This window comes from Xiphophorus hellerii, chromosome 16 (assembly GCF_003331165.1).
Source record: "Xiphophorus hellerii strain 12219 chromosome 16, Xiphophorus_hellerii-4.1, whole genome shotgun sequence".
NCBI lineage: Eukaryota > Metazoa > Chordata > Actinopteri > Cyprinodontiformes > Poeciliidae > Xiphophorus > Xiphophorus hellerii.
Window position 1 is genome coordinate 19,294,665 of NC_045687.1, and position 24,646 is coordinate 19,319,310.

The 24,646-nt window shown below is 40.0% G+C and overlaps 3 protein-coding genes and 1 non-coding gene across 5 annotated transcripts; all 4 read right to left on the reverse strand.

The window, feature by feature from the left end:
• Positions 1-974: 974 nt before the first annotated feature.
• Positions 975-2,776, reverse strand: rbx1 (ring-box 1, E3 ubiquitin protein ligase). Its single transcript, XM_032588533.1, has 5 exons — positions 2,642-2,776; positions 1,641-1,719; positions 1,479-1,549; positions 1,236-1,321; positions 975-1,130 (listed from the first exon to the last, which is right to left on the reverse strand). Exons 1-5 carry the CDS (start codon positions 2,717-2,719, stop codon positions 1,118-1,120), a joined length of 327 nt encoding a protein of 108 aa, XP_032444424.1. The 5' UTR covers positions 2,720-2,776; the 3' UTR covers positions 975-1,117.
• Positions 2,777-2,937: 161 nt separating this feature from the next.
• trnaq-cug (transfer RNA glutamine (anticodon CUG)) lies at positions 2,938-3,009 on the reverse strand. The gene has a single exon. It is a non-coding gene; the product is annotated as a tRNA-Gln (tRNA).
• A 198-nt stretch (positions 3,010-3,207) lies between these two features.
• On the reverse strand, positions 3,208-12,630 carry chadla (chondroadherin-like a). Its single transcript, XM_032588526.1, has 10 exons — positions 11,655-12,630; positions 10,747-10,941; positions 10,504-10,659; positions 10,275-10,420; positions 9,016-9,254; positions 7,430-7,689; positions 6,212-6,548; positions 5,778-6,130; positions 4,955-5,121; positions 3,208-4,359 (listed from the first exon to the last, which is right to left on the reverse strand). Exons 1-10 carry the CDS (start codon positions 11,811-11,813, stop codon positions 4,137-4,139), a joined length of 2,235 nt encoding a protein of 744 aa, XP_032444417.1. The 5' UTR covers positions 11,814-12,630; the 3' UTR covers positions 3,208-4,136.
• A 120-nt stretch (positions 12,631-12,750) lies between these two features.
• Positions 12,751-24,030, reverse strand: rangap1a (RAN GTPase activating protein 1a). 2 transcript variants are annotated; one of them, XM_032588527.1, is made up of 16 exons: positions 23,903-24,030; positions 23,140-23,259; positions 22,339-22,466; positions 21,746-21,805; positions 21,467-21,646; positions 21,233-21,367; positions 20,308-20,466; positions 19,597-19,710; positions 18,809-18,908; positions 18,637-18,721; positions 17,593-17,746; positions 17,288-17,404; positions 15,911-16,016; positions 15,068-15,156; positions 14,851-14,972; positions 12,751-13,317 (listed from the first exon to the last, which is right to left on the reverse strand). In XM_032588527.1, exons 2-16 carry the CDS (start codon positions 23,249-23,251, stop codon positions 13,236-13,238), a joined length of 1,743 nt encoding a protein of 580 aa, XP_032444418.1. In that variant the 5' UTR covers positions 23,252-23,259; positions 23,903-24,030; the 3' UTR covers positions 12,751-13,235. The 2 variants fall into 2 exon arrangements, with proteins under 2 accessions (XP_032444418.1, XP_032444419.1); XM_032588528.1 differs by having other exon boundaries at positions 14,809-14,972.
• Positions 24,031-24,646: the final 616 nt, after the last annotated feature.

Here is a 24,646-nt window from a genome sequence, read left to right on the forward strand (position 1 = left end):
TAGATCAAATTCTGCACCCCACGTTGGTCCTTCCACAGTTTACTCTTAACTGAAAATGGCGGAGAAGCAGACTGCTTTTAAATATAGACGTTACTGAACAACAAATGAAGGTTTTAGCAGATTTCCATGGAATATTCACATTATTTTGCACCACAAAATCACGTTAAAATATTAGTAATATATTTTATGTATTTTTCTTTAATTTTTCACCATTAAATATCCTGTAGAAAAAAAAATCCAGCCTCTTAAAACCCACAAATAGAAATGAAAAAGGTGCTTTTTGAAAACCACATGTACTACAGAAATTAAAATAAGCTGTCTTTGTTTTCCAAAAGTTTATATAAAATTAGCTGCTCTAAATCAATTTTATTCAGCTAGGATGAGGGTAAAAAGGCTCTTTGGATTGCATTGGTTGCATTTGACTTAAACATCAGCTCTACTAGCTTCTCCTTAGTTTATATTGTGCATAATACTTAAAACACATTCTTGAAAAAAAACGTACAAAAACAAATCCCATTATCGGTCTACCAAAATAAGATTTTTTTTATATAGTGGACTAATAGTCACTGTAATAATTTAAAAATCTCTTCAATTATAACCAGTGATGCTATCAGCCCTTAGTTCTTAAATTTTACCAATAGCAGTTTTCATATTTTTCCATCAACATTTGTTAAAATATACACGGTTGATAAATCTTCAACATAAATCCAGGAAACTTTTTTTTTTTTTTTAAATCCAAGGAGAAATTTTGAACAAAACATTTTAAATCTAATTTATTAATGCCTTTTAGGCTCCACCTGATTGGACCCACTGAGTCAGGTGTCTTTTTTTCTCCCAACTAACACAGGATTACTGACTGTCCTGTAACACAGCGAGTGCTGTGGACACCACAATGCATAAACTAACTAATAAACATACAATCTTATTTCAGTTCATAATAATTCAACCACTGTCCATTAAAAAGTCATCCAGGGTCTGTGATAACATTGCTCTTTATTTAGGAGCTCGAAACAATCCAAAAACAAATCTGTGGAAAACAACATCTAGTCTGATAAGCAGGGAGGAATACAAAGGCAGAGAGGCCGATGCTTGAGGAACCGGGTCAACAGTACAATGGCTAGTGTCCGTATCTGCGAAAACACAGCAGAGGCAGGCGAAGAGACGTCAGTACAGCGGTTCGCGTCAACAGAAATATTCACAGTGAGGCTAGGAATCAGAAAACCGATCATACTCACTTCTGGAACTCCCACTCTCTGTTGTCCAGAGGACACACCTGTCTGGTTTTCAGCCAGCGGGAAATACAGTGAAAATGAAAGGCATGCTGGGGGAAAAAAAAACAAAACAAAACAATAAGTCAAGTTAAAAGCCAGAATGCAAGTAGCTTGATGACAGCAATTAACTTCACAAGATTTTCCTCCATTTTGAATGAACATAGTGCTTTCTTAAAATACATTTTTCATGTAGATTTGCAAACTCACATTGCAGACACCCCAGGCTACGGTACACTCTTCCGATGTCGCAGACGCCTGGTTGGCCTGACACTCTATACCTGAAGGAAGACGGGAAGTGATGTCAGGCTGTACTGCAACCTGACAAAGCTTGTGACAAAGATGTCCAATGTCAGAACCAAATGAACTCACAGAGATCCATGATGTGGTTCCTACAGATGGCACAATTATCCACCACTATGTCCCAGGCCCACAGCGCAACCGCGTTCCACTGGATTTGAACAAAATGGGGAAAATTATCCAGATTTCCTAAGGTACAAAACATTATGACCAGTAACAAAAGTTATTTTTTTCAATAGCGTCCATCAGTGAGTGGGATATATCAGGTAGCTGGAGAAAATGTAGCCCTCAAAGTTGATGTGATAAGTGGTCTTTCAATCTGCTGAAACCACACTATAAGCATCGCCACAATTAATGAAGACTGAAATTTCTGTGAAGACCTTGAAGGTCTTCCAATACAAGACAGTATCATTAAAAGCTTACAATACAGCAGAGTTATAAATATGGTTATAACTCTTACTTCAAAAACAACGCAAATCTGTTTGACTGTATTGGGTCTTAAGAATGAAAGTGGAGATTTGAATCTTGACTTCTCTGTTTAGGACGATGACGGCTACGCAGACATGCTAACCCATTCAACACTAAATTAAATAAACTGACAGATTCATTAGAAAATAAGCCATGAAGATGACATTGATACTATTTAATAAACGTTAAGATGTAACAAACATACAACAAAATATAATAAGAGCGCAACCAATTGAATTTCTTTACAGTTTGTGAAAACTTGACAGTTGAAGCTAGCTGACTAAGCTAATTTAGCATGCAGGGTAGCACTACTTTATCTTTAGTCAAGGGCGGTTTATCTGCTTTAGCTAAATATGGTTATTAGCGTAGAGATACTAAAGATAAGTGGTCGAATTTAACAAGTAATACGTTCAAAGTGTCTTGTACAAGTATGACGCATTTAAATTCACAATGTGCTATGCTAGCAGTTTTGTAGCTAATGCTAGCTGTATTTAAGAGAGCTCAGGCAGCTCGTAGGACTTGAGCTGTAGCTCACGGCATTCTGCCACAGCTAATGACGCGAAACATTTGTTTAATTTGACCACAGCTGCTTTAAACAAAGATACCTTTTTGACTTCGAAGCGCTTCTTACTAGCTCCGCTGTTAGTGCCGCTTGGTGTGTCAACATCCATCGCTGCTGCCATCTTGGATAATCCGGGAAGCTTAGTTTATTTACCGAGTCGGAAATGACGACAGTTTCCGTTAGCTTGTTTCGAACTGAAGCAATATTCACAAATATTTGTGAATATTTCCACACAATTTGGGTTAAGTGACTGAGACTTATTGTAAAAAAAAATAATTTCACATTAATAATCAGCAAAAAAAAAAGAATTCCACAAAGACTTGGGTGAAAATAAAAGTCAGGTTCCACCGAGATTTGAACTCGGATCGCTGGATTCAGAGTCCAGAGTGCTAACCATTACACCATGGAACCCCACACGTTACGCTGCAGCAGGAACCACTCATATTATAACACCAAGGGTGAGCTCACATTTTTGATGTTTGATTTTATATACTCTCCGGTACTTTTTTCCCCCCTAAATTAATAACTGTTGTAGAATGACGATAAAAACCTTGTAAGCTTTCATTTCAGGGCTCTAAAAAACCACAATGTTTTTAAATTTTATGCAGTTGAAAAAACTTTTTATTCTCCTTTGTGTGTGTGTTTGACGGATAACCTTACAAGAGGCACAAGACAGAGTAAGCACTCAACATTAGTAAGCATTAGTAAACATTAGGCCCCCATATTTGAGGAAAAGAAGGGGGTCATTGTTGAAAGAGAACCAGACTCAGCGTTCAAAGTGAAAAATAGGTGGAAAGAGTACAGAACATTACTTAAAATACAAGTTACCAAGTGTAAACTTTTACTCAAATAAAAGCAAAACATTCCTCAATGCAATTTTATTTTAAGAAAAGTGACCTTTTTTTTTATCAGCAAAAGAAAGTTACACAGATGGATTTCACATAGGAAAAATATGACATATCAGTATGAAACAGCTTTTGATTAAATTATGAACTTTATAAATAAAAGATTTGGCTCAAATTGAACCATGTTAGCACAGGACGTCATGAATACTTGGGAGGTATTGGGTGTAATTTAAAAATACTATTCAGAGTGCTCACATTGTCATGGTGTTGAAGAATCATTGCAGCCTTTTTATATTTATTTTTACTCTTTAACGGACATGACTTAAAATGTAGCTGAGTAAAATACTTTAATCAAAAACAAACAAGTAAAAGTTCGAGATTTATACACAACTTCAAAAAAAGTCCAGTGTACAAACATATTGCACCTGATTACAGTAGCACCACTGAATGTAACTGGTTACTTTTCACACCTCTGACAAATTTTGTTGATAAAGAAAAAACCTAAACCAGACGTCTTCTCAAGATAAAGCTATAACAGGAAATAAGTATTCATAGTGGATTTTGACCTCTATTGCACATGTTTCCATTAAACACTAAAGTAACTACTTTGACTTGATTCTACACTAATAGACTAAAAATCTAACACAAACTCAATTTCCTCCACTTGCTTTGTCCATCTTCTTGTTTTTTGACCTACTTATGTTTCACTGGGTGGTCTGAGCTTTTCTGGCCTTCTTCTTCGCTCTGGTGGATTTTAGTCTTGCAGCCATGGGTCCTACAGGATCCAGTCTCAGTCGGAGAAGTTGTGCTTTCTGGACAGGTTGTGAACCCTTTGGTGTCCATCACCTTCTGACCTTTAAGCTCTAGAGGGTGACGACATGTTGCTAAAACGTCCAACTTCACTCTCTCCATCCACCTGTGCGAACGAAACAAAGAGATTCAGACATTATTAGAAAACAATACAGTTGCAGTTGTAATTGTTGCACTAATGTCACATTTGGGATCAACGTCCTGCTGGAACATCCAGTTACATCTGTTGACGACTGACCAAACGCTTGCCACACCAAATAGGTTAAAATCTTCTTCTGTTTGGTTTTGGTCATTTTTTTCTTCTTAACAACCCACTGTATAAAGTTTCCCGACATGCAGCACTGGACAGCCTTCTCCAAACCTCAACCCGATTGAAAATGTATGGGTTTTGGGGCGTGCCGTGGTGGCGTAGCAGTTAGCGCGACCCGTATTTGGAGGCCTTGAGTCCTCGGCGCGGCCGTCTCGGGTTTGACTCCCGGACCCGACGACATTTGCCGCATGTCTTCCCCCCTCTCCTTCCCCGTTTCCTGTCAGCCTACTATCATATAAGGGACACTAGAGCCCACAAAAAGACCCCCTGGAGGGGTAAAAAAAAAAAAGTATGGGTTTTAAAAGCTGAATTAACCGTCTTACTGCCAAACCGGAGAATTCTTTTTTTTTTTGATTTTCACCGGAACCGGTTCTCTGGTAAATGCACTGACCTTCGCAGGGGCAGCAGGTCACAGTCACAGACCACAGGGTTGTCCCGCAGGTCGATCATCTCGAGGCCGCTGAGCGGGCTCAGGTCCGGAAGCGTCTTCAGCTGGTTTCCTCTCACGGTCAGAACTTTCAGACGTGGACCCAGGCCCAGCAGAGCCTCTTTCGACATCTGACCACAGATAGAAGATTTATTTAAACCCATGATTATGGACCGTCATTGGACATCTGTAATTTTTTATTCAATACTTATTTTCACATGCACTCTAAGTGTATAGAGCTTGGCAATTAATCAATAACCGTATATATCACAATAGATATGTGATCAATATCACTAGATATAACGTCTGACAGAATTTTAAATGATTTCACTGAACTCCGAGAGCCAAACAGCATTCTGGGGGATGTAGGCAGAGGAAAGACCTTAGCCACTGAATTTCTCACATCTACTAATTCACTCGCTCTTTGGTTACCTAGCAACGACCCGGTGAGTAACTTGCGCAACAGCAGTTTCAGGTTTTGTCACTGTGCCTCATAGTTGCTTAAAAATAAAAAAAACAACACAGTGGAGTGAAAACTGTGGATAAAACGTCACCAGTTTGGCTTTTCAGACATTTAAAATAATTTTTTTTTTAAACTACGGTAATCAATAATTATTGATACTGACTGAAATGAAACACTTATATAGTGATACGTTTTTCAGCCCTAAGTCAAACCAGCAATTTTTTAACTCAAATAATCACAGCAATTTCAGACAATTTCTGTCTCATTTCAATAGTCAAGGAGAAAAAACAAACACAAAATGTAGGCATCCATCATAATCTTTACCTCTTCCATCCCCATCTGATTCATGTAAAGCCTCTGAAGACTGTGTGACATCTCCTGGAAGGTCTCGGGTCCGAGCCACTGGACCGGGTTTCGAGACAGGTTCAGCTCCGTCAGGTTCGGCGTGTCAGTCAGAGCGTCGGACGGCACCCGGGTCAGCCGGTTTGAATCCAGGTGAAGCGTTTCAATGTTAGCAGAGTCCAGGGCGCCCTTGGCGATTCCACCGATGGCGTTGCTCCTTAAATAGAGCTTCATCAGTGACGGAGCAGCTGAGCACAGTAAACCAGCAGGCTCCAGCCTTGAGATGGCGTTTCGCTCCAGATGCAGGACGGACAAATTTGGTACGAGTGACAGAGCTGCAGAGGGAAAAGTAAACATCAACTTTACTTTGGCTCTTTGCATGGATACAATTGTAATTTTAGGAACTTTAATCCGACCTGCTCCGGGGAATTGTGCCAGTCGGTTCCCCTCCAGGTGAAGATAGACGAGCTTTGGGAGTCCGGCCAAAGCTTCGGGCTCCAAAGACGTGAGGTCGTTGTCAGACAGGTACAAATACACCAGGTTCCTCATTCCACGGAAGGCCCCAGCTTCGATTTCGTGGATTTTGCAGAAGTCCAGGTACAGAGACACAACTCGACCAGTGCCCGGGAAGCTTCTGGCGGGGATGAAATGGAAGTGGTTGCCACGGAGAATGAGCAGCTGCGTCCTGGGTGGGAAGCCCCGAGGGACTTTGTTAAGACCACGGCTCTCACACGAGGCGTGGTGGGCTTCAGTCTGAGGTGGGGGGAATCAGAGAGAAAGAAAGCTGCTGTACATCTTAAATCGTAAGTCTCTATTTGATACACTTCCACTGCATGTTTTCTGCCTGAGCTTATCTTCCTGTTACAGGAAAACTTTTCCCGCCTACTGTCTTCGGATGCCTGCCAAGAACGCTTATTGGACCCCACAATATTCCCAGGTTAACAATTGATTCTTAAAGCGACCTGCATTTCCTTAAACAGGTTAGGTTAGGTCTATGGGCTTTATAAAACATGTTCATTACATTTTGTATTTGCCCAAAATCGTTCTTAGATAATGAGATTTCAGTTCTGCTTAATTTGACACCCCAACCTAACATTTACACTCACAGGTGAAAAACAGATGCGCAACTAACAAGACTACGGTGAGTGGTTTATGGATGGTAAGTCAACAACTAAACACTTGTCACTTCCAGCTGCCATTGTACAGCGCATGAAAAACCAGCTGACCAGACATGCTGGAGGTCTTGGGTTGCTAGGTGATGGGCTGGGCTTTGCTGGTGTTGCTAGGTAAGGACGTGACTTAGCAATTGCAAGGTTTTTCAAACGGCTCGTTTTCTTGGTACCACAAAATACTAACTTATTGCCAAAAAAGAAATAAAAATGGCTGGGTGCTGCTTTTTAAGAGCAGCTGAAACCCAAATGAAGGTACAAAAACGTGCAAAATGTGAACAAATCGTTATTATCTCAATATTCTGTAGACCCAGCAGAGTATCGGTCCAAATAATAACAGCAAGAGTCAGTTTGTTTCATTGAAACGAAGCTAAGAAGATCTAAGGAGTCGACATATCCAGGGCTTTACAATAAATCTACAACCGTATGCCTTTCTCTTCAGTCGTGTGTTAAAATAAAACATACGTCACATTCACAGTCAAGTGGACACTTGGCTGTCTGCTTGGGCTTGGCAGTGGCTGTGATGTTTCCATTACTCTCCTCTTCCTCTTCCTCCTCCAGAGCCTCGGCTCCGCCGCGGCAGCGCAGATCCATGGAGGTCACAGCCTGCAGCGGCTCATCAGAGAGGTGAGCCGGTCCTGCACAGGCTCCCGGCAGCTTCACTCCTCCGGCGGTCGCCCATTCCTTCAGCCGCCTCATGCGGCAGTTGCAGCGGATCGGGTTGCCTTGGAAGAGAAATCCAAGTTGCTCTACGACGCTCTTTTTGACTCGTTCACACCTCGTCACATTGCGAGCGCATGGAAATCCCCCTCAACACACCATCCACACGGTGAAACACGACGGTGGCTGCATCATGCTGCTGCAATGCCTCTTGCAGTTGGGAAGATAGTCCCAACTGCAAAAGGGACTATCTTCCCTTTTGCAGTTGGGACTAAATGCAGGACGTTCTAAATGTCCTGCCTTTAGAACAGGGGTGACAAACTCCAGACCTCAAGAGCTGCTGTCCTGCAACTTTTAGATGTGCCTCTGCTGCACCACACCTGAATAGAATAATTAGGTCATTAGCAAGGCTCTGGAGAACTGATCTACACAAGGAGGAGGTGATTAAGCCATTTCATTCCAGTGTTTTGTACCTGCGGCACATCTAAAAACTGCAGGACAGCGGCCCTCGAGGACTGGAGTTTGACACCTGTGCTTTAGGACGTCCTAAATGCAGGACATTTCCTAAAAACACTGCAAAAAACTTCAAACAGAAGGTGCTGAGATTCAGCTTTTAGAAGGACTACAACCAAAAATATTCAGCCAGAGCAAAAATGGAAACGTTAACTTTAGATCTAATTTATACTGGGAAAGAAATGCAATATCTTACAATGGAGTAGTAGGGCCACATTAAGAAAATAAAATAAAATAAAATAACAAAAACAAGTCTTGTGACGACAAGTTCTTGTTAATCTTAATCCTAGAATAAAGTTGTGGCATCAGAATAATTCAAATTCAGTTCAAAAATACTTTATTAATTCCAAAGGGAAATTAAATAATGTGCCTATTACTACTTTATTCTGGTGTTCTTGTAATTTTATTTAAAAAACATTTTTTTGTTTGGCCCTGACACTTGAAGAAAAAAAATGACAAAAATAATATTACAAGAATAAAGTCGTAACATTACAATAATCTTGTGATAATAAAGTCACAGTATTAGTCATAATGTCATCGTGTAAAATTACAACTTTATTCTTGTATTAATTTCGGCTTTATATTCTCATACAGCTTTATTCTCATAGCATTATGACTTTATTCTTGTACTTTATTCTCATATGAGTTTATTCTGTACATTATATTATTTTATTCATGTAATTTTATTTATTTATTTATTCTTAGTTTGTCCCAAATACTCAATGCCCTTTAAATGGGGTAATAGTGACTCTGCTGCATGACAAAATTACATTTCCTTATTTGATACTTAGTAAGGGTGTTGAGGAAAACTTAGAATTTTGGCCGGTGTTCATGTCAGAACCTTTTTCTTCCTCCCCCGTGTGAGTGTAGAGTGGTACCGGTCAGGTTGAGGACTCGCAGTTTCGTTGGGCCTGAGAGCGGCTCCAGGTATCGAAGCTGATTGTGGCCAAGGTCAACGTGGGACAGGAGCCCGGCCTGGGAAAACGCCTGGTCCGACAGATCCTGAAGGGACGAGTGGTCTAGGTAGAGGTGTGTCAGCTTCCCCATCCAGACGGATTCTTCCTCCAGGTAGGTCATGGGGTTGTAGCTCAAATCCAGCCGTTTGACTTCAGGAAGCCTTAAAAAGGAAGAACAAATCTGGTGTCAGTCAGTCACAAAATCTAAAAACAGTTAACTTTAAAATACTTGAAAAACCTCAAAAGCAGATTGACAGGAGCCTCTTGTTTACAGATACTTAACTGGTTTCCCAAAGAGATCAAACAAAATTGTATTTTCGTCATTAAAATGAAGAAAAACCAACAGCATTGATGTTCTGAAGCCTTCACAGAACAGATGGATTTATGCTGATTCATTTACACGCAGGTACCTGATAAGGTAACGTCAGAGTTAAGGGGGTGTAATACAAACGCAAAACTGGTAATAAAAATGGTAATAAAATCAACCAAACATTAAAGAGGAATTGAATGCATACCTTTGGTTATGTAGTTTTAAGGGAGCAGTGTTATGTGTTTTCCAGGCAACCTTCAGTTGTTATAAAAATGCTATACGTATCAAATACACCTTTAAAGAAAGATGACTTTGTAATTTACCGCCTTGAAATTAGATCTCTGCCTCTTTAAGAAGCTCCTGCTCTTTCTGAAACCCCGCCTCCAGGAAGTCATCACAGCATGGCTCCTCCATTAACCTTTTAACAACGTTTCTACCAGCATTTCACTGAGAAGAAGCTCATATAACGAACTCAGCTGATGCACAGTTCCACCAGGTGGTTGCTAATTGCTGCTGGCTAGTCTGAAGGAGCTGAGTGGGAGAATCATAGTGGAGGGCTGCTCTTTGAGGCGGAAACTTGGTAGCTTATAAAATGGATCAGCTGCGCCTCGAGGGAGGGCTAGGTCCACCCAGGTGTTTTGCACAGTTGAATGGTTGCCATGGAGATTAAAGGATTTCTCAAACATGCATGAAAGAATCAAGGCAACACTCCAACTATATATTTGGTGAGTGAATAACATTTTAACACGATGTAAAGCTCAAAAAGCAGACTTTACGCAATGATGCCCCTTCAGGTCCAACACTGTGATTTTGATGGCTCATTGAAACGTCCTCTGCGACCTGCTTATGAAAACACATCACAGTGTGTCACCTTGTCATTGTCCGTGTGGGGAAGAACTGCAGCTCATTGTGATCCAGGCTAAGGCGACTGAGCGTGAACAGCCCTGCAAACGCTTCGGCTGCCAGGTTGTTCAGGGAGTTGCAGCTAAGACGAAGCCACTTAATGTTCTGCAAGCCCTGAAAGAGAAGTCCAGTTACGGTGGAGTCACGTCTCCAACGGCAACAGTGATTACCCTGATGGGGTTTTTCTCTTTTGGTACCTGGAAGGTCATGTTGGGGATGTAAACCAGGTGGTTGTGGGCGAGAGTCAGCATTTTGAGAAAGCCGAGCTGTGTGAAGGCTCCAGGCCGGATCTCCTCGATACGGTTGTGGTCCAGGTGCAGCTCCTTCAAGGCCGAGAGGCCGTCAAAGGATTCCTGCAAGACAGACAGAAATAGTTCTTTAGTTCCACCTCACCAGAAACGACCAACAGGAAACCATACGGTTCTTTCCCCTCATCTCACCTGGTAAAGGATGTCAATTTTGTTGTAGGCCAGGTTCAGGTAGACCACTCGACCGAGACCTCGAAACGCGCCCTCCTTCACCGTGACGACGCTGCACCGCTGCAGACTGAGGTGGGTGAGGTATGGGGTGTGAAGAAAAGCACCTCTGGGTAACATCTGGAAGCTGTTCCTCTTCAGATCCAGTTTGACTGTCACCTGGAAGCACGATGAACCAGATTGTTCTGAGGCTGAGTTCACCAGACATCCTCTACAAATCAATTCCAGACTAAAGTTGTCAAAGTACCTACGCTGAAGTAAATATTTAACCTGCAAAACAAACACACAAAAAAGTGCATGGGTGGATTCATGGATAGACTAGCAGTTGAATGCTAATGGTTGTGTGGATGTTGGGCAAACAAATTGATAGAAAAGAGGTAAAGAGATGTCAGAGACAGGAGACTCTTCATAACTGAACAGAAAGGATATTTAACAAACGGCTTAAACCAGTACAAGCAGGGCCGGATTTACAAGGATTTGGGCCCCTGGGATGGAAACCGTTTTGGTGCCCTGTCTACTAAAAAAAAAATATTTTTCTAATGCAAATTACAGTACACTAATAGGTAGTTCTATACATAAACTACTTGGCCAGTAGCTCCATGTTGTTCCCCCCAAAAAACATTACAACTTCATAATTTTGAAATATTTGAGCATTGCCTATGTTCATGAAATCTCAAAAGATTACCTTTACTCCTTACATATGGGGTTATGCCTGCAAAACATGCATTCATAGAAAAAATAAAAATAGAAAGTCTGTCCCCCCTAAAAGTTGGCTCCCTGGGCTACTGCCCCAAGTTTACCAAATCAATGACTCTCATTCTGAGTTTTAAAGAAAAGCACAGCAGACTGTAAACACGGTTGAAGTTCCTCACCTCATCTACTCCCAGGGGAATCTCCGTTAAGTTTTTGCCGATGCAGGTCACTGTACGTTTGGTGTCATCACAGCGGCATGGTTTGGGACATTTTCTTGCATTGATGGTTGAGCTCAGAGTTAAAATGGTCAGGAAAACTGCAGGACGGAAGAACTCCATCTGCACCGGGCGAGTACGTAAGAATCATGATTTCAAAACAGCAGATTTGTCTGGAAGTCACTTCCATGGACACTAAAGGTGATGAAGCCCGAAAAACGGTCAAAAATCTGCATTAAGCTTAAATCGCAATTATAGAGAAACCATAAGAGATACGGAAAAAGCCGAGTTATTTCAAGATAACATTTTGAATGGAGTAGGAAGAATGTAGTAAGCTGTCAAACCAGGAGCACAAAGCTTTTGCTGAATTTTGTGGCATTCTGAAGAATTTCAGTTTAAATGTTTCCAAAAAGTATAATAGCTGAAATTACCTATAGTCATAGCACAATTCACAAGTTGAACATTTTGATATTTGCATTGTTGAACTGAGCTGAAGTTTGCAGAGCTAGTTAAGAACCGAAAAAACACAGAAGCATGGAACAATCTTATGTGAGCATTATGAATATATTCTCACTTGATTAAAGTGCACAAAAAAGTACTTACATGAAGGTTTCGACGGTGCAGAGTAAATTGAAGTACAGCTATAAAACAACAGCAACCACACAGCACAGCCAGTCTTTTCTCACAGTACTGCTTGACGAGTAGCGTTTGAACATATGCAGAGGGGAACGACTTGCATCGCATTCCTGGGAATGTGAAGTGTCTAGGACATTATCCCTGCAGTACAACCAACAAGGCTTTGGTAAATTCCTTTGGGGTGACCTCTGATGCTTGTCCAAAAACTTACAAAGGACTGGCTTCCCATTTTCAGCCAATACATCAGGAAACCAAAGACAAGAAAGAACCACAATAAGTTTTAATTTGCTTCATTCACCTTCATCTTGGTTTGGAAAGTCTCTCTTTATGGGGGATAATAATAATAAAAAAAAAAAAACAGTTGGTAGAGAGATTTCTTTTTTTTTTTTTAAATGAATGTTTTAGACACAAAAGACTCAAGACATCCAACAAATGGTTTATTTTTGCAAAAACAAATTATAAAACATAGAACCCTGGGCTACAAAAGACAGTAAAGATATCAGCTTTTAAATGCACTTTGATTGGTTTAAGTTGCCACCCGTTGCTCTTTGATATCTTAACATTTTCTTCCACCATATTTGTGTCTTCAGTAAACGCCATCTGAGAGAACATTAAATTCATCTATTAAATACAAAGCTCCTCCCGATCAATCTGATCCCATCAATTTACCGTCTTTGTTGTAAGATATGTTCAGGTTGCAGACGTAGTCGCTAAAATGAAGAGCGGATCTGTTTCCAGCCCGATGCATTCAAGTCGAGTCCAAAATGAGAAGGTTAACGCAACATGAAGTTTCAGATTAACTGCAGCTGCGACGTAGATTATTGTGCCAGAGCGGAGATGCAGCCGTTTGGGTTCCTGTGTGCGGGTTTTTAAAGGTCCATCAGTGAATAAATGTTCAGTCTGTGAGCCTCAGCTCTGAGATCGAACTCTCTGCAGTGTCGATTGGAGGCCGTTTCTGGCGTTTCCACATGACTCCAAGGATTTGTTGCTCCTGGGGATGGAAGCACAGATTTTATAAAGCAATAATTGAAACATCTCAAGAGCTCACTTTTATAAAGTAGTTCCTCCTACAGTGGATCGTATTTATGTCTCTTCTGTTTCTAAATTATGTTTCTACAAAGTCGTGTATGAGTCGTAAAATGGAAGGAAGATGAAGTTTGATTTAGAAAAAGTTTTAATAAAAAAATGTAAACAGTAGGATGTGTAATATTAATACAGCTCCCTCAAGTTAATACTATGTAATAGTATTTCTTGAAGCAATTACAGCTGCAGGTCTTAAAGGGGCGTCTGAGCTCAACCAGGTTTGGATAGAGAGAATTTACATTTCATTTTTGAGTCTAGCTACGGGTTCACAGCTGAACTTAAATCTTGGCTTTGACTAGACCATTCTAGTCAAAGGCATAATGAACCCGACGCATAATGCTGCCACCACCATGCTTCACTGTGGGAACTGTTGTGTCTAGAGTGAGAAACATACACAGCATTTTGAAAATGGTTTCATTTTAGTTTCACCTGACCAGAGTTGTGTTCCCTAAATGGCTGAAACTGTAAACTTGAATTCTTTACATAAACAGCTGGATTTATACTGAGAGTAAATAAGAAGGTGAGCTTTATTTAAGCTAAATTTAACTGAAATAAAATGTTTGTTTTTTTAAATTGGATTTTTCTTCCACTTTACGATGATGCAAGACTGTTTGTCCGTCTCATTAAATATATGTAGTTTCTTGTAATAAGGCAAGAAATAAATAAATAAAAACTTTGAGGGTGTCAGTATTGTTTCAAAGTACTGCATGTGTTAAAGGGGCTGTATTATGTGTTTTCCAGGCACATAGTGCCATTTTATAGCACAATCAAGTAACTGTTATAATTCTGAATAGTGTTTTAAAATGTTTTGACTTCGTGCCTTGAAATTGGGCCTCTGTCTCTTTAAAAGCTCCTGCTCTTTCTGAAACTCCGCCTTCAGGAAGTCACCACAATATCGCTCCTCTATTAACTCTTTAGCAACGTTTTTACCAGCGTTGCACTGAGAAGTAGCTCATATAACGAGCTCAGCTGTTCCACCAGGGGTTTGCTCATTACTGCTGGCTAGTCTGAAGGAGCTGAGTGGGGGAGGGCTGTTCTGTGAGGCAGAAGCTCAGAAGCTTGGAAACTGCAGCTCCAAGGAGGAGCTTTGTCCTTAAAGGCGGGGCTAAGTCCACCCAGACGTTTTGCACAGCTGAATGGTTTTCATGGGAGGTTAAAGGATTCCTCAAACATGGATAGAAGAATCAAAGCAACCCTTCAGGTATGTTTTTGAGGATTGAATAACATTATAACGTGATGTAGAGTTTTTTTAAAAAAAGAGTCAATTTTAGATTATACTGCCTCTTTAACATGTTCCATTATAAGTGTGTCTTAATCCCCATCCTGGTGCATAAACTCATTGCCACTCGTGTGTCCACCACCCCTGAAGACGGGGGACAGTAATTGTTGCATTTTGTACCTGGAAGCCGCATGCTGATTGGCTCATTCACCACGCCCTTACCGGGACATGAACGCCTCGAGCACCGCCACGTTCTCTTTGGGGAAGTAGTCCTGCCGAACAACGTGCTCCAGGGCGTGGAGGTGGCCCGGGACGACGACCATGGGCTTGATCTTGTCCTCACTCTGAGCGGCGCAGAGGACACGACGGCAGGCGGATTAATATTGAATTTGGGAAAAACAAAACCAGATGTGTTGACTTTTGTCTTAAGAAAGCTTACCTTAATAAGTCCTAGGAGCACTAACAAAATGGATACGAAGCTGTAACCTTGAAAGGAGGGAGTGCTGAAAGCTTTACTCAGGAGGGCATCTGGGAAGAGGGGAGACAAATATAGGGATTTCTCCAATTAAAACTAAACAAACAAACAAAAAACTAAATTGGGTTGTTTTAAATCCTCTTTTATAACCACCTCCATCAAAATTTTGACTACAAATTTTCAATAGAGAGTAGGCTGAGGCCTGGAAGGTGTGTTCTGTTGTTTATGTCTTTAGCTGTTTATATGTATTGTGTGTGTATTTATTGTTCATTTGGACAAATGCTACTATGAATACACACACTTACGCCTATGAAATTTCCCCTAGGGGACAATGAAGAATATTCTACTCATGTCGATCTTTAAACAATCAAGGATTTGGTGGGAAATGTGGAAAAAGTCAATCACAAAAGAAAAATGTGAAAACACAAATCATCCTGACAATCTGTTTCTAGAAGAAGATGAAAATATTTGAGAATAAAAATACAGCTGTACAGGATATTAGCAAAACATGACATGTGATCCAACACAGTTTTAGTTATGATTGGTTTGACACTAGAGAGCTCAAATAAAAATGTGAATAAGAACATGACCTGAATATTCTTCAGGTCATATTCAGGTCATAACCTAAGAAGGTTTTGTTCTTCTTAGGTGTATTAAAAATGAGGGTAATAAAAACATAAAGTTCACAAATTAACAGACTAATGAGGTTTCCTGCTTTTGGGAGCTACAGAGAAGATTCACCAGGACACAAAATAAAGAAACTGAGAGTAGCAACCAGTCACCCCAAATAAAATTCGTGCATCTTACCGATTGTGTCCAACACTGCATTCTTAACGTCGTTGTTCTCCTCTTTATACACCGAGGCGATCTTCAGGAAGGCTTCAGCTGTTTTTCTTGCATCCGTCACATCCACCTAGACGGGGAAGCAAATGAAAGTGATTTTCAGACACAAACTGGTAGCACATTTTGTGAAGTTTGGTATCTTTATTTTGTTTGGAAAATGTAAGAAATATAGCAGCTCTGTTGCTTTGTTTAATCCAGCGTAAGCACTGCAGGTCAAATTAAACCCGACTTTGGTCTTAAAAGTAGTGAAATAGTTCTTTTTAACCTTTGAATGGGTCCATATGGGGGTTTTTTTAATGCTGATGGGGTAAATACTTCAAATCGTGGTGTAATGTGCCAAATCACATCTAAGGAATGTAATAGAAATATCAATGCAGAAACAAAAGTATGCGCCTTAAAAAACTAAACCCAAGAAGAAGGGAAAAAAATGGTCAAATTTGACTCCAGACTTTTCCAAACTGCACAGAAACCCTGAAATGAAGAACCTGCTGCTTCACCGACACCAAGGAGTGTTAAAGACTTCTGGTTGTGTTGCATTATTTCTAAAGCTGCTCTCACACCGTTTCCTATAATGTCATGTGTGTGAAAAACAAGAGTCCTATCTGTCTAAGCGAAGGAAACAAAATGAACTTTGAAAACATAACGTTTTGTCTCCATTTGTGTCGCTTTTTTTCCAGCTCCGAATAGTGTGTGTTTGAGCGCCCCCGAGTGGTCAAGATTAGCCCCATCAATCAGAAAGCAGGTCAGGTGTCATCAGTTCGATAATCCAGCATGCCAAGGTGAGTGAAGCGTTTTTAAAGTGTTGCATGCGATTCAGTAATCTTACTGCTGTTGCACTGATTCTGCTGCACTGGTTCACATGTGGGCTAGTGGATGTGAAGGGGATATTCTTCAGTGGCATCAAGTTTTAAAAAGTTATTATTATATTATAGATCATATTATTATATTACAGTTCATATTTATAATATCATAGTTATTATGATATTATAAAAAGATATTGATGGCTGTGTGCAAGCAAGTGCTTCAGCAACTAAAATTTAAGACCTTTTAAGATTATTATAAATGAAATTTAGGACCTATATCTCGACAGAAATGTACAAACTTCGTCCAGGCAACGAGTGATAAATTTGCACTTACTCAAAGAAGCTATCTAGCTAGCATACCCTTGCTAGCAAGCTAGATAAGAATTAGGACCTGTGAATAACATATTGAAGGTAAACATACTTTGAAAAATGAATTTAAGACATTTTGAGGCCTTAGTTTTAAATTATTATTTGATTTAAGACTTTTTAAGGATGCGCAGACACCCTGTGCCGTCCGTGTATTTGTGCGTTTGCTCACCTGCTGCTGGACCAGCAACGTCCTCTTGGTGCCAAGTTTCAGCAGTTTGTCAGGAGACGGGAAGCTGAGGAAAGAAGAGACATCTGGTGGTCGTGGTGCTGACATGGGAGTGGATGGCTTTGGGTGAGGAGGCAAAGAGAAGAAAGTAGGAAACTTAGGCCAGTGATTGATGTAACCACAGATACACAAGCAATGTTGTGATGCTGGTCATTTTAGCGTTTCTAGTGGATTGATTGTGATTTCTGATCTTTTCCTGTGGCAGACATTTCTGGATATTGAAGCTACACAGTTTAGTCACAACTAACCTTGTTGTTGTTGCTGCTGTTGTTCTCCTGCTCTTCCTCCTCCTCTTCAATTTCCTCCTCATCTACATCGTCCTCATCATCATCATCGTCATCATCCTCATCGTTATCTTCTTCATCCTCGTCCTCATCGTCTTCAGGCTCACCCTCATCGTCACTGAGAAAACGGCAGAAACACATTGATGATGAATTTATGTAAAGATCTAAATATTAGGCAGTTAAGAAGTCAGAGGCAGCAGGTATGATTGGCTCTTTGTATGGAAGTAAAACAGGAATTAACATGAACAAAAGATTACCGCATTTTTCGCACTATAAGGCGCACCTAAAAACCTTCAATTTCCTCAAAAGCCGAGAGTGCGCCTTATAATCCGGTGCACCTTATATATGGACCAATATTGAGCCACAACAGGTCTCGCAACTACGGTAAGCAGCCGCCGACTTCATTTTCCCCCGTAGAAGAAGAAGCGCGCGGTGCATGCTGGGTTTTGTGTAAAGACCCCAAAATGGCTCCTATTAAGAGACCCGCTTACGACGCAGAGTTTAAGCTCAAGGCGATCAGTCACACAGTAGAACACGGGAATAGAGCAGCAGCCAGAGAATTTAACATGAACGAATCAATGGTTATAGAGGAAGTGGATATATATTGTGATAGCACTAACGTTTGATTTACCGTAACATTATCAGACTGATTTTTACGTGTTTATTGAATCGAGGAAAAGTTCCCCTCCACTATATGTTATATCTTGCTGTTGTTAAAAGATAAACTGTGTCACGAAAATACCACGTCACTTACTTTACCTCGGGGAAAATAATAAAACAGCTGTTTATTCATTTTGGGAATGAAGGGAGTTTTCAGAACGCTGGTTTGTAATCTATTAATAAAGTTTGACTGACCTATCTGACTGTTTTGTTGACATTCCCTTAAGCGCAGCTCCATCTAATGGATGCATAATGTAACCCCAGCCTCTACTGTAGCATCTATTCTATGTGCCTTATAGTGCGGAAAATACGGTATTTGATATATTGATTACTCAGAAAGGCAATCACCTTAGTGATCCTAACAGATTGATCATGTTCACGCCTTCCATGCCGTCTTTCACGGCTTTGCAGCCATCCTCTCCCAGATAGTTCCCTGAAAATCAAAGGGTTTAAACGATTACTAATCGTTTTTTCCTAAAGTATCAGAAAGATTTGAGCTGCTGTTTTTCCAGATCTGTACCGTTCAGGTCCAGTTTCTCCAGCTGGTCCTTGTTCTTCACAGCCGCCACCACAGCCAGAGCTGCGTCCGCCGTGATCTCACCGTATGACAGATTGAGCTCCTGTCAAACAGAATACGTCATCTTTTAACACAAACGGCATCAAATTATTGTCAGCGGCAGAAATGATTGTGCAAACAACTGAGTTTGTTTTGAAGAGAGAAATACATGCACTGTCGCGTCAGATCTGGATAACTCGAGAAGCATTTTTTAAAAATTAAAACAACTTTTTTCTTGCAGTTTTCAAACTTTCTACTGGAAAAATTATGTTTATTTTTTGCTTATGTTATGACTATAATCCACCAATTAAACAAAACTTCTTGTAGCCTGGCCCAGATATTCTGTTGTACAACTCAAAGGAATAACTGAAATAAAAGCCACATTTTAACATATTTTAGGTCATTTGTAATTTCTTTATTTTTTAAAGAAAGCAAGAGAAGAAAAAAAAATCACCCAAAAAAATCTGAGATTTTTAAGCCATGTCACCCAATTCTAACTCATCATTTACAAAATAAGAAAAAAATGAACCAAAAAAAAAAGTAGTAATGGTAAAATAATTGCCTGTAAAATTAAATTTAAATCAGAGGTGATCAAATACCACGACTTTGTGACAATGCCATGTTCAGAAGGTTTTCATGCTTAGGCTCCAAACCTTCATACCGACACAAACCGAGAAAAACAAACTGTTGGCACAATCCAGAACAGATTATGTAATCTAAGTTGTGACAGTCAATCTTACCAACCCACTCACCTTGAGGATGGGTAAGCCCTCTGACACACTTTCTGCAATAGCTCTAGCACCTTCCGGCCGCACTAAACAGTCCCCAAAGTTGATCACCTGGATGCTGTGGAGATGTTTCAGAGCCTGTCAGAACAGACAGAATATCCATTATATTAATACAGATATAACTGATTCTGTTGCACCAATAACATTAATCTGAATTCTAATTCTATTACATAATTATGGATGATAAATGAGTAAAGATATCGACCTTCCTCAATGTTGCAGCGTTCAATGTACGACCCCAACTGCAGGTATGAAAGCACTTGAGGGTGGGGGGAAGCTATTTTGGCAGTCACTACAGTGGAATAACCTTCCATTATTTTTGGAAGGTGACTTTATGTAAATAAATTCATTTTTTGCACAGAACATTAAAAAAGATTTCTGATAGAGACTTAAGATAAGAGAATAATACTTTATTGATCCCCAAAGGAGGTAAGGGGCATTTAGTTTGTCCCAGCATAGCACACAACAGAAATTTCAAATAAGTAATAATAATATTTCATTAATAATAATGAATGGGGTCAGAGTCGGCCATCTATCTTTTCTATAAAAAGAAAAGCCTTTTAAAAAAATTCTTGCTGCTCCCTGAGCTTGAAACACAATTCCAACCACTTTTGTGTTTTAAAAACATAAAGCACATAAAATAAACTGCTGCTATTATATCTTGTGTCTCTGTACCTGCGCCATGGCAACAGCCCCCTTTTCAGTGAAGGTGTTGTCGTTGAGGTTGAGGATCCGGAGCCCTGTGTTGTGCTGCATGGCGGAGGCCAGAGCCGTCACGCCCAGGTGGTTGATTCCATTCTGGGGCATGTGAACCTCCTCCAGGCTGCCCATCAGCTTAGAAAAACAAACAAAAACACAATAGAAAACAATAATGTTACAATTATCAGCCTAAACGGCACCAAAAGCTCTCGACTGAAAAGAATAAATTGTTAATAGCAACACTAGTCTCTGCACAGTCAAGCAAATTTGAGTTGCATGAAAAAGGTACATGAATTTGTACCAAACCGTCACAGTACAAGAAATCAGACGTGATCACCACCGTCCGTCAGAAAACAACACACGTCTTTTTTTAGCTGCTTTTGTGGCGAGTAGCAACAGCAAGTGAGCTGATAAAAATTCTGTCAAAAGCACGCCACAACAAAGCAATGCAACATTGACGGTATTGATGATAAAAAACTGAAGGCTCCTTGTTATTATGGCCATAATTATTTAGTGTTTTCACAATCGGAGAAGTTATTTAGGTCTGTATGTCTTGCATTTGGCATAGTAAAGGATAAATAACTTTTAAGCCATCGCCTACTTTTACTTTTCGTTTGGCTATTTTTTTTGTTTGTTAAAAATTGAGTAAACTTTTTAAAGGGAACCAAAAAGTAGGGAAATAATGCCAACATATTAGCAAGGGTGGTTTATTTTTGTGTTCATGTTTCTGTTAAAAAAATATGGAAAACAAAACTGTAGGATTTGGTATGTACTGATTTATGACCAAAACAAAGTGGCTGTTTTGTCACAACCCTATTCAAATGACAACCATTTATATTTCATAACTCAATAGTATATTCAATATTATCTGAATAAAGTTCTCTTTGTGAATGACCCTCACCTGGAAAGCTTGAGCGAGGGCGGTGGCTCCATCGTTCTCCAAACGGTTCCTCCCTGCGACAAACACCTTCAGGCTGAGGGGTTCGTTTTTCTCACTGGATTGTTTATGACACTGGATCAACGAAGCAGCCAAGATCTGAAGAGTTCAAAACACAATTTGGTACACAATAGTAGAAGAATTGAAGAAGGATTAGTGAACAAAAGTCTTTGTCTCTTGGTCCGTTTGTTGATTTACCTTTCCGCCTCCGATGCCCATGCCGCAGTTGTTGAGCCGGAGCTCCTGTAACGTGAAGCAGGTGGTGCTCTTGAGCAGCTTCTCGATGCCCTTCACGCCGTCGGGCCCAAACGCGTTGTCGCTGAGGTCTAAAACCGTCAGTCGGGCCCCTGCTAGCATCAGGGCATCACCCAGGGAGTTCTACAATACAAAAACACAAAACCTGACTAAAACAATCCAGCTAAAGAGTGTGCGTCATGTAAGCACAGATTTATAAAGGTGTCATTGAAAGTGTTTTACCAAGGCAGGCGGGATCTCGGAGCGCAGACGACCAGTAAACATGTCACTCCAGTAACAGCGCTGATTGTGAGAAAACACATGTAAGCAATGTTACTATTTTGAAAAACACAAGAGGTAGTCTTCCAAAGTTAATCATTCAACTATAGAGGAGGTATCTGAGACATAGATACAATATCTACAGATACACTGATCAGGTTTTCACTGCCCAATACTGACAGAATCTCTCAATTCTGAATTTTTATTTCAAAACGGAAAAAATATAGAACAAAAAACATGCGTTTCATTTTTCTTGGATTCAGGTATTAGCTTTGAATTAAAGAAAAACATGGAGGAACTGAACAATTGGTCCCATTTCAGAATCAAACCGTCTCCTTAATTTCAATCTGATTTGGCTTAAACTCAACAAGACAAACATGGAGTTTGCTTACAATATTTGGACCAGAGGCAACTAATGAGAAACATCTTTATGCCATACTCTTAGGCATAAGACCATATGAAGCCAAGACAACTCCAAAATGTTAACTTTTTGTAGCTGATTTTGCAAAGTGTGACGTTTACAACTACATTGATGACAAAAGTTTCAAACTCAGAACCTTGAAGTCGCTCTTTGTCTCAAGCGCTTTGGCAATGGCTTGCGCTGCCTCGACGCCAACAGTGTTTCCCTCCATCCTGAGAGCCTGTAAACCCTCAAACTCCTCGATGTCCTTCACGATCTCCTCCGCTGTAAAACGGGTAAGTGGTGTCAGGTTTAGAAGTAGCAACGGTAACAACTAGAGCATTAGGGTTTCCCCACAGTGTATTATAAGACTGGCGGGCCACCAGGCTTTACTTGTGTCCCCACCAGGCTAAGCATTGCTTTTTTTTTTTTTTTTTTAAATGTATGTTTGCATTTTTTAAGACTTTATAGTTGGTTTTCAGATATTAATCTTCCAATAACACATAATTATCAAGTTACATTTTCAAATTTCCTGTCAACTTTAAACATTTTTTAACTCAAAAACACGGCGGACCGCTGGATGAATGACTGCTGAGCTCCCCAACCACCAGGCTTGGCAAGTTTTCTGGGGGAAACCTTGAGAGCTGCACATATCCAACCATTATCGCAATATTTTGATTGCCAACAACTGCCAGGATGATACTTTTGATAAAAAACACTGTTATATTTTCATTCATTCTCACTCTTTGGCCAATTGGACCGACTCCATTTGCCTTTAATCTTCACACCTGACATCTATTTTAATAGGTCGAGACACGAAACAGAAGAATTGAATAGGAACAATTAAGACACCATAGTAAAACAAACATAAGCCAGAATAATGTTTTTAAATAATAATACCAATAAAATGAGGATTTGCGTCACTGAGTGTGTACAATGGTCTGCAGACGTCACGTACCTGACTGGGCATCATCCAGCTTCCTTCCCTGGCCTTTGTAGCTCAACTCTCCATCCTCAACTCCAGTCTTGGCCAGAGAGTCGGCCAGCTCTGCAACAATGTCTGTCGCCATGGATATGCCTGAGGACCAAAGGCATTGTTCACTTTTTTTATTCGTCTTCAAGTTAAACTCTAATGTATGTACGGTTGTTTTTATTTCACCCTTACACTGAAGAGAAACGGATAAAAATGTATTGATACGTTTACCTTAGCTTCCATAATAACTTAATGTTTTAAGCGATACTATAATATTTCCTTTAAAACAGAATAAAGTGAAGAGAATTTTTGGCCTCAATTTTGCGTTTATTATCCACTAAGGTTGTTTTAAAGGTGAGCTGTCCTACTTCAAACACCTGACTTGTATAATAAACCCGCGGCTGCTAACAGTGAGTTAGCAGCGGCGCTGCTTCGTGTCCGTTGACCCGACAACTGCCGACTCAGCAACACGTTACCTGCTCGTTACACAAGTCAAAAACCTGGCGACGTGTTTACGTAGAACCAGAAAGAACATGTATTTAACTCTGGAGTCGTTCGTTTATAACATGGAGAACTGACGTTTGCTAGCTAGCATTGGTGCGTTTCACATGAAACGGCGTGTCTATGACTCGGCCTTTTCATGTAGCAACATAACGTTTGTTGCTGGCAGTTTACGGCTCAAGCTTCGTCTCTCCAACACTTTATGTAACAAATGAGGATGTTTAAAAAAAATAAAAATAAAACTTACGTAGCCGTTACACACTCCCGTTACGATTGAATCCAGTCCAGCTGCACACTCCCGCTCGCCTCTGCCGTTCAAAACCAAAGCGTCGCCTCACCAAACCACTTGACGACCGCTGAACGAGGAATCACGGGACTTGTAGTTCTATTGGGACTACAAACGTAAGTCACAATTATTTCTGGAAAGAGTTACAACCGGGAATGCAGTATCACTGTACATTTCTAGCAGGAGGAAAATATATAATATATAAATAATAATATATAAATATATAAAAAATCTTATAAAAATATATACATAAAAATGTTGCTTTGAATAATTATTTAATGTCTACAGACCTTTCAATGATAGATTTACTGGTGATAAAATTATTGCCTTAATTACTGCATTTAACTATGTTGTACTGTTCAGCTTATGCATTTCAACAGATAAAAAGTTGCAATGGTCATCAATAAAGTCTATTATTGACTAAATATTGCCTGCATCTGATCTTTTTAGTATTCGTCTGTTATTAAAACTGTGTGTGAAGAGAAATTGTGCTTCCTGATCAGAGAACTTGTTGGTGGAAATGAAATAACTTTTACAAGTGGAAGAATCAAAATGGTGTTTCAGTAACATCTCCAAGTTTCCACATTTATTTATACATTTCTAAACAATTTTGTCTAATATGTAAAGGATTTCAAATGGATGGATAATCTGAGGTTAGGATTCAATTACATCAAATGATTTGTGCAGTAATATTAAGTTAAAGTA

Bases quoted from the DNA above. Each gene is read 5' to 3' on its own strand.
- rbx1 (XM_032588533.1), bottom strand. From the start codon at position 2,719: ATGGCAGCAGCGATGGATGTTGACACACCAAGCGGCACTAACAGCGGA. The intron at 1,720-2,641 runs GTATCTTTGTTT...GTTCAAATCCAG, and splicing joins AGCGCTTCGAAGTCAAAAAG to TGGAACGCGGTTGCGCTGTG. The intron at 1,550-1,640 runs GTGAGTTCATTT...GTCTTCCTTCAG, and splicing joins GAACCACATCATGGATCTCT to GTATAGAGTGTCAGGCCAAC.
- chadla (XM_032588526.1), bottom strand. From the start codon at position 11,813: ATGGAGTTCTTCCGTCCTGCAGTTTTCCTGACCATTTTAACTCTGAGC. The intron at 10,942-11,654 runs GTGAGGAACTTC...TCGTGCTTCCAG, and splicing joins TTCCCCTGGGAGTAGATGAG to GTGACAGTCAAACTGGATCT. The intron at 6,131-6,211 runs GTCGGATTAAAG...TTCCCTCTGCAG, and splicing joins GGCACAATTCCCCGGAGCAG to CTCTGTCACTCGTACCAAAT.
- rangap1a (XM_032588527.1), bottom strand. From the start codon at position 23,251: ATGGCGACAGACATTGTTGCAGAGCTGGCCGACTCTCTGGCCAAGACT. The intron at 22,467-23,139 runs GTACGTGACGTC...CCCGTTTTACAG, and splicing joins GCTGGATGATGCCCAGTCAG to CGGAGGAGATCGTGAAGGAC. The intron at 19,711-20,307 runs GTACAGAGACAC...CTGTTCTGACAG, and splicing joins GGGCTGTTGCCATGGCGCAG to GCTCTGAAACATCTCCACAG.